General features: G+C 42.1%; 1 protein-coding gene across 5 annotated transcripts in view; it reads right to left on the bottom strand.

Moving 5' to 3' along the window:
• PIGN (phosphatidylinositol glycan anchor biosynthesis class N) overlaps positions 1-12999 on the bottom strand; it is a 491207-nt gene that overhangs the window by 342344 nt on the left and 135864 nt on the right. For all 5 annotated transcript variants that reach the window (XM_088471817.1, XM_088471818.1, XM_088471815.1 and 2 more), the window contains 3 exons: positions 11166-11225; positions 6628-6720; positions 567-622 (listed from right to left, as the gene is read on the bottom strand). In XM_088471817.1, the coding sequence (XP_088327943.1) occupies positions 567-622; positions 6628-6720; positions 11166-11225 (209 nt within the window). The remainder of the gene's footprint in view (positions 1-566; positions 623-6627; positions 6721-11165; positions 11226-12999) is intronic.

Raw genomic sequence — 12999 nt, 5'->3', positions numbered from 1 at the left:
ATGCTATACACTAAGACAGTCCTATGTGGTTATCACCATAGTCAGTCATATTAATTAGATCCCAATTGGGAGGTTTTATACATGTAATTTGAATAGTCTCTTCAGACTTCTACAGAAGGTTATTTCTTTTTAGCACGTTTTATTGTCATATGATTATATATACACACTGTATAAAGATTGAATATTTTTATGCCACTGTTAGTGTCTGGAATCCTTTTTCTTTTCTGCCATATCTGGCTGCTGTTTATTCATTTAGATTATTAGCGCAACACCATTAGTGTTCTTCCATCTTCTAGAAGGTGCTAGTTAAATGTTAAGTAGAATCTGATTGGTTGCTATGGGCAACATCACTTTTAAAACTCACTTCTAAAAACGCTCACTTTAGTAAATTTACCCCAAGTAATAAAGATACTACCATACACTCATATTACATTAAAGCAGTTGCTTTCAAAGCTAATCATATTAAAGAGAATTATACATAAAGTCACATAGACCTACTGCAATATGTGACAATGTATAGGGTATTTACTAATTAAATGTATAAAACAAACATTAAATCCACTTACCTAAATGGTGAAAATAAGAATGATAATGTGGTTTCTTTTTTCTGTTTCATTTTGACCTAGTGAAAGTGTTATAATATTTAATATCTAAATTATATTAAACAGGACACAAGCTAGCTAGCGCCAACTCCAATATCACATACACAGATGTAGCGTTCAGACGACACTTGGCGTGTCACAATTTGACAGCATCCCACCATTCATGAGTAGACACTTTGTATTAAGTCAGGGTGAATCAGCCAGTGAATAAACATTTTCAGGTATAATGCTTTAAACTGCTCAGCCAATCATAACCAGTGTCTCATTTTGTTTTATTAAAGTAATTAAACCTTTTTTTATGCTTTCAATCACCGGTAATTTCAACACTGCTCCTGTTTTTGGTTATAACATTTTTAGTATTTCTTCAATCTTTAAATCATCATTTTATTTCAAAGTAGACATAGTAATGATACACCATCCTCTTAAACAAGAGAATTCCCTTAACTGATTATTCACTGGATGAGTCACCCTACTGTAAAATAACAGCATTCATTATTTTTCTTGCTTGTAGTACCCAGCCCTGAACAGTTAGGGGACTCATAGGGTGCATACACACAGGACGAGATCGGCACGATTTGGCGTAACGGCACGACAAATCCTGTATATCGCCTAGTGTGTATGTACTATTGCGCGCTCCCGTGGTCGCATGTGTTATCGTGTGATTTGCTGTGCAGCACAGCCAATCACACGATATCGCATGTGGCGCCATACATATTAAAGAAGAACGGAACAAGTAATCGTTCCGTCGTTCATTAAATTGTGCAGTGTGTACCGGCAATCATGCGATGTCCAGGGTGAAGGCAAATCTCTCTGAACATCGGCGCGATTGCCGGTCGTTTAGGTGTGTACCCAGCCTTACTGCACACTGCAAAAGTGAGTCATTCATAAAATTCAACATCCTTTATAAATGTGTCCAGATTATTAATTGTTATCCTTTATTTATATGGGACCACAAGGGATCCACAGCACCAGAGTACATAAACAGAGGCAGTATAAATAAAAAGAAAAAAGTGACCTACAGTACAGAACATTGCAGAACATGGACATTGTTTATAAAAATTGCTGTAGCAACAGTCACAATACACAAATGAGCAGCAGGGCAGCCAAACCCTAAGGTTTGGTGCTGTTGTTGGCAGTGGGAGGAGGGCCCTGCTTGTGAGAGGTTACAATCTAAATAAAGTGGATGCTTTTTTGGAGGTTTTGCTATTGTCTCTTAGGGCTTCTATATTTATTTCTGACTGCATTGTGCCATGGATGAAGTTTCCAATGGAATACTTGCTAAAATATATACTGTACAGTGGTGAAAGTAGATCAGGGCAGTGGTTGCCAAACAGGGTGCCGTGGCACCTGCAGGGTGCCACATGTAGGCAGGGGCGGATTTGGCACAAGGCAATATAAGCGGCCGCCTAGGGCCCGGCGGGTCCCAAGGGGCCCGTTGCCGGGCCCCACAGAATTAGATAGCATGTAGTCAAAATACATTACTTTGTTTTGCTGTGTCTCTGGAAAACCTTCCCAGAGGAGCACAGCGGACCCTCCATGCACACCCACAGTGTCTGCGCTGTAGTGAAGTCTGCTCTGCGGAGAGCATTGGACAGGAGGTGAATGACCACTAGGGGGCCCTGCATCCACCTGCATAATGCTGCTGGTGCAGAGAAAGACATTAGGGAGGAGGCTGCTGTGCTGCCTATAAGGAGAGGAGAGCTGAGCCAGGTCTGTGGCTGCGCTGCAGTGGTGAAACTACTTCCTCTGGAAATGCAGGTAAAAGATTCCATCAACCACACCTGCTATAGTCTGAGAGGAGGGGGGGGGGGGACCGAGTAGGGAAGGGGGGGGTGTTGGGTGATGTTTCCAGCGCACCCACCTGCTAATGCTATAGAAGGTGGGGTGGGTTGTTTGTCTTTGTTTGCTGTGTTAATGCATTATAAATTAATAAGTCTGTGTCAGTAAGTGTGTGTGTCAGTAAAGGGTATTGGTCAGTAAGTGGTGTTTGTGTCATTAAGGGTGTTTGTGTCAGTAAGTTGGGTATCTGTGAGTAAGCATGTATAATAATGTGTCAGCAAGGGGAATCTATCAGTATGTGGTATCTGTATCAATAAGTGTTTGTGTCAGTAAGTGGTATCTGTCAGGAAGGAATGCCCATGTCAGTAAGGGGTGTCTGTGTCATTAAGAGGTGTCTGTGTCATTAAGAGGTGTCTGTGTCGGTAAGTGTTGTCTGTTAGTAAGTGTTGTCTGTTAGTAAGTGTTGTCTGTTAGTAAGTGGTGTCTGTTAGTAAGTGGTGTCTGTTAGTAAGTGGTGTCTGTTAGTAAGTGGTGTCTGTGTCAGTAAGTGTGTCTGTGTCAGTAAGTGTGTCTCTGTCGGTAAGCGGTGCCTATGTCAGTAAGCGGTGCCTATGTCAGTAAGTGGGCGGAATTCAATTGATTTCGCGGCCCGCATCTCCTGTCTAAAGTGACAGGAGATCGCGGGCCGCTATGCAATTGTGCCAGCTTTTCACGCTGATCGCGCCCATAGAGGTCAGGTTTAGCCGCGTAAAGCAGCTAAACCCGACCAAAGTGCTGGGCGCGATCGCGAAAAGTGATGTTTGGGCGCCCAAACATGTCACTTTTCGCACATTTCAGCTCTCATCCCCCAGGGGCTGCGAGCTGAAATGTAGTGCTTGGTAGCTGATCGCGCCCGACAGGAGCAAGAATAGAATAGCTCCGTCGGGCGCGATAGGGGCTGTAAAGAATTGAATTCCGCCTATGTGTCTGTTAGTAAGTGGTGTCTATGTCAGTAAACGCAGTGTCTGTGTCAGTAAGCGTGGTATCTGTGTCAGTAAGTGGTGTCTGTGTCAGTAAGTGTGCCTGTGTCAGTAAGTGTGTCTGTTAGTAAGTGGTGTCTGTGTCAACAAGTGTGTCTGTTAATAAGTGGTGTCTGTGTCAATAAGTGGTGTCAGTAAGTGGTTGTGTTAGTAAGGTGTGTCAGTCAGAGCTCAATATCATTACATAATTATCAGCTTTTTGGAAAGTAATACTTTTCCCCCTTACACCTGCCATGTCCCTATGGATTTTCCAGCAGCCAGTGTCCCGCTACTGTGTGTAAACCCCCCCCATCCTTTCCCTGGTGTCTGCACTGTCTCCCCCATGTCCTCTCTCCTTCCCCTGCTGCTGTCTCCCGTCCACCGCATACTTTCCCCGATGCTGTGTCGGCTCTGTCCCTCTCTGTGTCTTCTTTCCACCCCCTGCTGCTGCATCTTCTCTCCCCTCTGCTCCCTCTCCCTTGTCTCCTCCACCGGGAGCCTGGACGGGAGCATTCACCCCCTGCTCCCTCTCACCTGTTGCTGCCGGGAGCCGGGGCAGTGTGTGTGCGGTTTTGGGACAGTGTGTGTATCTGGCTAGGGGGGCAATGTGTGTGTGTGTAAAATTGCATGCAGCTGAGGGAGCGGGCCCCAAACTGATATCTTGCATAGGGTCCCATGAGGTCTAAATCCGCCTCTGCATGTAGGTGGTCTAGTACCAAATAAATTAATGTTTGGTCAATGTAATAGGCAAAACCATTGCTGGTGGCTGCCAATTATAAAATATGTGTACAAAGGGAAGTGCAACTCTGCCCACCCCCACATAACTGAACCAAAGGATAGCAGGTGAGCACAATTTACTAAATGTAATCATTTTTGCTGATCTCTCAAAAATAAACTTTTGACCTAAGGGTGCTGTGGAAACAATTCTGATACTCTCGGGTGCTGTGACTAGTTTAGGAACCATTGGATTAGGGTGTCTATATAAATAAGTTTCTTAGCCCTCTGAGTGAGTGCCACTTTTTTCCCTTTTTAGGCTATTGTGCAAATACATATGTCACAACGGGCAGTGAAACCAGGCGCATGCTGGTGCTTGTAGTTCCACAAAGTCCAGCATACACATACAGCCAATGACTGCCAGTGTTCCTGAGAAATGTAGAGCTACAATAACTAACACACCTGTGATGTTAAAATTTCCACTCCTATAATCCCTATTTCACTATTCCCCAGCACACAAGTGCCTATTCAGTACAGTGTAAATCTCTCTAGGAGGGAAAAAACGTCTTGCTCAGCTTCTGTAGCCCTACCAACGAGACTCTGGTCCATGCTGAACAGTGCACATTATAACAAGGGGACCCCCCCCCAACGCAATATATGACATTGGGTGGTAAATAAAAGTATTGCATGTTATTAAAATATAAATAACTAAAGAAATACAAGTGCTTAAGACAAAGTTTTTTGAAACAAACGTTCTAAAGAGGACAGTTGAAGAAGTTGCACATAGCAACCATCTTCTAGCTACTGTATCACTTTATGCATTGTACTTGATAAATAAGTAGAACCTGATTGGTTGCTTTGGGCAATTTCTACATTTGTACAATTTAGAAGTTTGACACATCTCTCCCTTTAAGTGATATTATACAAAGTGCTCTCTTAAAGCGCTGCAACACAACAGGCGTCATTTGTGTACTGAAGTCACAAACTGCCAAAGTTATTAAATTCCCATATAGAATATTGCACCCTAATTAAAGTATGTCATAAGGCAGAGGTTTCCAAACTTTTTTGAATCACGGTGCCCTAAAGCATCAGAATTGTTTTCCTGGCACCCCCAAGCCAAACATTTGTTATTGACAAATTCAGAAAAAAATGTACTAAAGTAGTAAAGTGAAGAAAATTGTGCTGACCTGTCATCCTTGGGTTCAGTTATGTGGTGGTGGACAAGTTTTCGCTTCTGTTTGTCCACATATTTACATTACATTGACCATAAATAATTTGATTTGGTGCTGGACCACCAACCTGAGGCACCCCTGCAAGTGTCTCAAGGCACCCCAGGGTGCCACGGCGCAGTTTGGGAACCACTGTCATAAGGATATTATTTTTGACTATAGATATCCGCAAACATATAAAGCCAAAGGGCTTCAAGGGCAATATTCCTAAAGTTAAAATAAATAATGTTATTTTTATTGTATTTCATTGTTAGAAATGTGAACTTTGTGCCTGATTCAGAGATGTATGTTCATCTGAGCATGGACGCACATCACCGATGGGAGGGGGTGCAGAGCAGGGGCAAGCCTGAGCAACTTTTCTGGAAACTGAGGTGTGTCGCCTCCACTTTACGGGAGGGACAAGGCCAGGGTCTGTGTCGGCGGTCACAGTGCTGACTCCTCCTTCTGAGTTTGCATGCGAGATGGACGGATTTGTGTGCGGCTGTGTAAATCTGTCCATTTTTTAATCAGGCCCTTGTGCTAATGAAGAAAATTTCGGTTTGCAAAAACCATGAGATCCTGTCACGCTGCATCTAGTGATATGCTTAAGATTTTAATAATTTGTTTCACTGATTAGATTATCTTTTATTTTCATTACAACCATTGTTATATGTCCCATATACAGTATGCCCATTTTCATTGAATTAATGTCATTACTTATCAATGTTTAAATTAATATGTTAGAGATATTAGTTTGTGCTATTACAGTCCTACTAATGTACAGATGTGTCCACATACATCTATCCTCCATGCACTACAAGTCGCGCCACACGAGAGAGCTCAGTGTGACTCGGTAGCACCGAGCGTCTTTTCATGCGTCTTTTTACCTTCAATGCGTCTTATTCGCACAACGATGCAAATAAATAGCACAAGCAGCTTCTACTGATTAAAATGATATTCAGCATGCCTATGTTCTCTGAGCAAGTGCGGGTGTATCTGCATGTGAAATGCTACGTTAGTGTCAGCGGCTGTTACACTGTAACGTAGCGTTTCGTATGCAGACGCGCAGAGAACATAGGCATGCCGCATATCATTTTAAAAAGTAGAAGTTGCTTGTGCTATCTGTTCGCATTGTGTGAATAAGACGCATTTGAAGGTAAAAAAACGCACGACACTGAACTTTCGTGTCAAGTGTGGCGCAACTTGTAGCGCATGTAGGATAGATGTATGTGGGCACATCTGTAACTTATTCTCTTTAGTTCCTAATTTAATAATATCAGACTCATACTGTAGGTGATAACCCCACCCCAAAGAAAAATTGCTTACCTTAAACTGCTCCAAAATCTGACGAGCATTAGTAAGCACACTCTCTGCTTTAAATAAACTGCTGCTGTTAAGATACTCCACAGGCAAAATTCCCTACAAGCAATAACACATGAGAGCAATGTGAGGAGAGTTCACTTCATTAATTACACTGGGCAGACAGTTAAACAACCCACCAGCAAGATTTCTGAGTACAGCCAAAGGAGGGACAGATAAAAGACCTGCAACATCAAATACATGAATAAGCCTTTCATCTCAAAGGGCATCTTAGATAAACGACAATCGGTTACTGCACTTTCGTAAATGTCCATTTTTTTGTTAATTATAAGGCTTCATAAACATGTTACCTGCCTATACCTATAATGAAAATAAAAAAGTTTGAAACTTTGAAAAAAAGTTTATAAACTTTTTCTTTCAAATTTGTATATTATGATATAATCTATTCAGAAGAAACTTAAAAAAGATTCTCTTCTTCATTTTAAATGCTATGTAATAATCCCTGAGCTAGTAATAGTGCTCTCTCAAAAGCCTACCAACAAGGACTGATTTTGAGAACCACTGATCTATATATGTTTGACATACAGTAATGGGGTCCATTCATGTTAATTATCGGGGGCCAGACGGTCCCTGTTAATTAAGTATAGAACTTGTTGAGAGTAGCAGCGGTGGATATAAATTCACCAGAGCAATTCAACATTGCTCTGGTGCAGAGAGTTGGTCCGAAAATCAGCTGTTTTCACAATCTCTTTCACAATCTTTTCACGGCAGTGCTACTTCCAAGTAAGCACTGCCGAGTCTGATGCCGACTGCCCAGCTCACACAGGCACACTAGCACTGCCGAGTCTGATGCAGACTGCCCAGCTCACACAGGCACACTAGCACTGCCGAGTCTGATGCTGACTGCCCAGCTCACACAGGCACACTAGCACTGCCGAGTCTGATGCAGACTGCCCAGCTCACACAGGCACACTAGCACTGCCGAGTCTGATGCAGACTGCCCAGCTCACACAGGCACAATAGCACTGCCGAGTCTGATGCAGACTGCCCAGCTCACACAGGCACACTAGCACTGCCGAGTCTGATGCCGACTGCCCAGCTCACACAGGCACACTAGCACTGCCGAGTCTGATGCAGACTGCCCAGCTCACACAGACACACTAGCACTGCCGAGTCTGATGCAGACTGCCCAGCTCACACAGGCACAATAGCACTGCCGAGTCTGATGCAGACTGCCCAGCTCACACAGGCACACTAGCACTGCCGAGTCTGATGCTGACTGCCCAGCTCACACAGGCACACTAGCACTGCCGAGTCTGATGCAGACTGCCCAGCTCACACAGGCACACTAGCACTGCCGAGTCTGATGCAGACTGCCCAGCTCACACAGGCACAATAGCACTGCCAAGTCTGGCTCGGCAGTGCTAGTGCTCCTGTGTGAACTGGGCATCATGCAGGTGCACAAAGCCCTGGGCCCCAGGCATCTGGCGGAAGGAGCCCTCTTCGCAACCCAGGACTCCATTGGGAAGGAGCGAGGGTGCAGAACCAAACGTTATCTGAAAATGGAGAGAGCTCCCGCAGTCAAGCTCCGAAAATATTTAGGTCTCCATACTAGTGTATGGGGGCAGTGGGCCAGATTGGGGCTGAAAGGTTAGCAGGAGATCTCAGTGATATCTCCTGCCTTACCTTTATAATGAATAGCCACGATCATTAACTTCTACAAAAGATGTTAATTATCACCTGCTTTTGAAGAAATAAAGTGATGATGAATGGACCCCATGATCACAATTGTTTTTGTTTTCCACTTATATGAAATGGAGAATTTTACAATATTCTTCAGCTTTAGGTGCAAATGTAGAATAAGCAAATGCTTGCGACACAACAATCTTCCTGCATCAGGAGCCTCTAACATCACTACTCTACATACTGGTGGGACCATGCTCTTTCCACCATCTATCCCTCAATCCATGACTTCCTACTAGCCTTCAATTTAGTTTCGTATCATGTCTATGCCTCTGTCACAAGCAGTTCTGGCCTCACACTGCATCACACAAGATAGAGAAAGCATCATCTATTCTGTTTTGCTATGAGCAGTCTGAACATCTGATTGGCTGCAGGTTGTTCTATCCCTCACCACATAATAATTGAGGAGATCCTGTGAGTGAATAATTACAGAATAATATTACACCTTTAAATTGTTCAAATACAACTCACATAATAGCTGTAGATCCTAATCTGTACACTAAACTCACAATTTAGAATATGTAGCTATGTTTTGCTAAAATATGAAGCTAAATGAAAAATAAAGATATTATACAATCAGCAGGAAGCAGACAGTCTAATGCATGTCAAATATAATTCATTTAATTGTCCCCATCCTATAAGACTAATTAACACAGGAATACCCAGATCACTTTGCTAGTTCTAAATATTGTGAAAGTATTCAATATTCCACTGCTATGTTCAAAGCGAAGGTTTTCTTAACAGCATGTGTCATTACATCTAGATCCACAGCTTCCATTGTGCGCAGTGTAAAATCATATAGTGCTCTAATGCATGGTGTGAAACTCAATAGAGTGATTATTATTTATTAATAGAAAAACAACATTGTTATACCACTTCTAATCTTATTGTACAGAGCTCCATTTTCATGCTGTGTTTTCATACACAATAACAAATATGTCCCATGGGATAATATAGGCATTGGTGAGAGACTGCATCATATTTCATGAACATTACAATCAATTTTTAATAACAGAGAAAAGTATTGGCTAGTAACATCCAGCATCTTCTGAAGCTTCAGTATAGCACCAAGGACGACATTTATTAACGAAAGTAAACACCAGCTGCAGTTTTCGTTCAGTATCACTGTGATACAAACGAAAGAGCCACTGGTATATACCTATACTCCTGGGAGGTCCAGCGAAGTCCTGCTCGTTGGCGAAGTCCTCCGCTGGGCTGCTGGCAACCTAACGCTTCCAGCAACGGGGGTCTTGTGTAATGCGCATACGCAATGGACCGTCTGCACTTGTGCATGACACGGGGACCCAGCAGTGCCTGAAAGGCTCCGCAGAAGCCAGAAAGGCAGCGCTGGGTCCCCACTGCCATCAACGTAATGAACGACACAGTGACAAACAACCGCTGTTTGTTAATTGCAGAAAGGATTACATAACCCCTTTAGCAAGCGCTAAAGGGGCTATGCTATGTTAATAAATGGGGCCCTTACTATGGCATGGTGATTCTAAATGGCTCTGAATTAAGTGTTATGGCACCTACACACTACATGATATCTTTAACGATTTGGCTGATTCCAACACATAGGAACGACAAATCGTTAAAAAAGTGTAGTGTGCACTCCCGTGGGGTCGTCAGCCTCATAGCTTGATGTTATGTGCAGTATGTAAGATCAGGCGATGCAGCTGACGATCCCATGCAGCGCTATGCGGGGGGCCGGCATATCGGGCACTAGATCGCACAGTGTGTATGGAACGCCCGATGTTTCGGCCCGCTGGCGTTGGGATAGTCGGCGACATCGCTAGGTACACATATCCTTTAGTGTTTACCCAGCTCGACAGTAACTACACAAAAAATTTATGAAATAACTTTGAAGCAGAAAACTTAATTTTAGAAAACTAAAATTATTTAACCTTCTCACCTTAAATGATACCTTAATAAATCTATATTCATAACTTACTTTACATAACATATACATTTGGATCTCTTGGATAACAAATATTGTCAAAATCATAAAAACCTGACCTTGGTCTTAACATTTAAGCCACATAATATTCTATGCTCTCATTTTTCCTATCTTGTTCCTTGCCCGTTTCACTTACAGATGTGTTTACATACATCTAGCCTCGTTGCGCGTTAAACAGCCCTTCTAGCCGCGCCATGCTATGGTGTGAGCGTCTTTTCGTGTGCTTGTTCCTTTAAAATGTGTCTTATTCGCACAGCGATGCAAAAAGGACACACAAGCAGCTTCTGCTGATTAAAATGATATGCGGCATGTCTATATTCTGTGTGTGACTGCGGCTGTATCTGCATGCAAAATGCTACATTACAGTGTCACAGCCAATGACACTAACGTAGCATTTTGCATACAGATACGGCCGCACACAGAATATAGACATGTCACATATCATTTTAATCAGCAGAAGCTGCTTGTGCGTCCTATTCATGTTACTGAGTGGCATTATGTGTAACGTGACTTGTATCACGCAAAAGATAGATGTATGCGGACACATCTGTATCAAATGAATTATTTTATATCAATTTTTCAAACTTTCTATACTGATTGATCCACATCCTTAATTGTTAACCTCCCTTGAAGGCAAAGTAGTCACTTTTTGACCAATTCACTCTATTTACTTTCATATTAATGCTTACAGATGTATTTCTGCCTTTTACATTGCATAACTGAAGAAGACAATGTGGCTTGCCATCTTCCTGGCACTGCACCAGCATAATATACCAATACTGGAATGCTGCTATTCACAATTTAGTCAGTGACATGTGTATGATAGGATATGGGAATACATTACCACAGAGTTCAGGGGGTAAGAAACTCCAATCAGAGCCGTCATCAGTGGAGCCACGTCTGCCTGAATAACAAAATACAGTATTGAAAGATGTCATTTTAAGCATTGATGTAAACTGGTCTCTGAAAAGAACCATTGCTATGCGCTTGTTTTTAAACAACATATAAAAAATACACGGACAGGCTGGGCCACGGAAGCAGGTGCAGCCAATATTAGCAATGGTCTTACAGAAATCTCATAGGAACAATATTTATATTGTGAATGACGCAGCCGTCATTTATATATTTATTTTTAAGTGTGTGTGTATATGTATATCTGAAATGGTATAGAAAGGACATGGGTCTGATAGTGTAATCAATTCAGTGGGTAATGTATAATATACATGGTTAATAATATATGTATCATCTAAGACACACTCAGCATGCTGTCATATAAAACACAAATTTGTACACAACAGAAGATTAGAGCTCTTCCATACCAAACAAACAGACTCTGAGGTGCATAGGAGGTAATGCTGGTAAAGTATCTCAAATACAGTCCTACATCTGGGTCCAAAAGGTAGGCACTACAGTACACTGCCACAGGAGGTGCCTAAATGGACAGCCTACTAGCCAGCATAGGACATTCTGCATGTCTAGATAATAGCTCCCAAGGGGAGTAGAGTGTGCAACTGTGTGTTGTGACAAAATTATATTACTACAATGGAGCATACAGTGAACGTTTGCTCCAACGTGTGCACCCCGGCATGATGACATAATCTATATGTATATGGCTTGTATAAGATTTTGTGAGTAGGGTCATAACTGCCCTTGTTACAGTGCAGTATATAATGATGTTCCTTTACTAATACTGAACACAAATAGTACTATCAACAGTAACAACTGCCTGTGCTGTATACTTGTGTCTTGCTTTTATAGATTTGTGTAATCGGGATAGATATATGTACAGAAGGCAGAATTAACATTTTAAATGTTTTCTATATATTTTAATAGAAAAACACTAGACAGACACTGACTGCATGCAGATAAACAGTCACACAAAAGCATTTATTTTAAATGAAACAACAAACAGCCTGTGGTGATAAAATGAGAAAAAAAAACACAAAAATCAATCACACAAATGAAAGCTGTGCAATGAAGAGATGAAATCTATACACTAGGACAAATCGAGCTTACATGCCAGTGTGATGTCTGTATTAAAGTATAGGGGCACAGCAATGCGTGTCCCATCCCCTAATCATTGATCCGTGCTCTCCTGCTACTCCTTGTCTGTTAAACAATGGTCTGAACAAGAATGACATCTCAGAAGATGATAGTTACTAATAAGATGTGGATTCCTACTATCTAATGACAACTAGCAGGAGACTGGCACAGCAGCAGACCGGAGCATGGCATACAAGAATAATGAATGTCTTAATTAACATTCACTGTAGAAGTAAAATGTAAACATGATTGATATGTTGAAATGAATATAGATCTTCGTTGTTTAGGTTTTACATTTGGGTAGGCTATTTTGTTTATTAATTTTGGGAGTCTCTTGTTGCTTCTTTGATCCTTGCCTGGATTTACCATGACCTTAGGGTAAGAATAGTTGCCCCATGTTTTCATAGTGTTGAACAATTCAGAGGAGTGGGGATTAGTTAGGGGATCCAGGTGTGCAGTGAGCTGGGGGTATGTTCACACTGGGTGGGGAGTGGTCGTTTCTCTGTATTGATCTGATATTTGTTCGCTTCACATCAGACAGGTCCACATCAGGGAGGCTCGATCTGATGTAGGTGCTGGGGTATGGCTGCATTGCCCTGATCCATTCTGTAGAGACGGGTTTATATTTATCACAA

This window comes from Taudactylus pleione, unplaced genomic scaffold, assembly GCF_031769625.1.
Source record: "Taudactylus pleione unplaced genomic scaffold, aTauple2 ptg000116l, whole genome shotgun sequence".
In the NCBI taxonomy this organism is placed as follows: Eukaryota; Metazoa; Chordata; class Amphibia; order Anura; family Myobatrachidae; genus Taudactylus; species Taudactylus pleione.
This window is presented reverse-complemented; position numbering and strand designations above follow the sequence as displayed.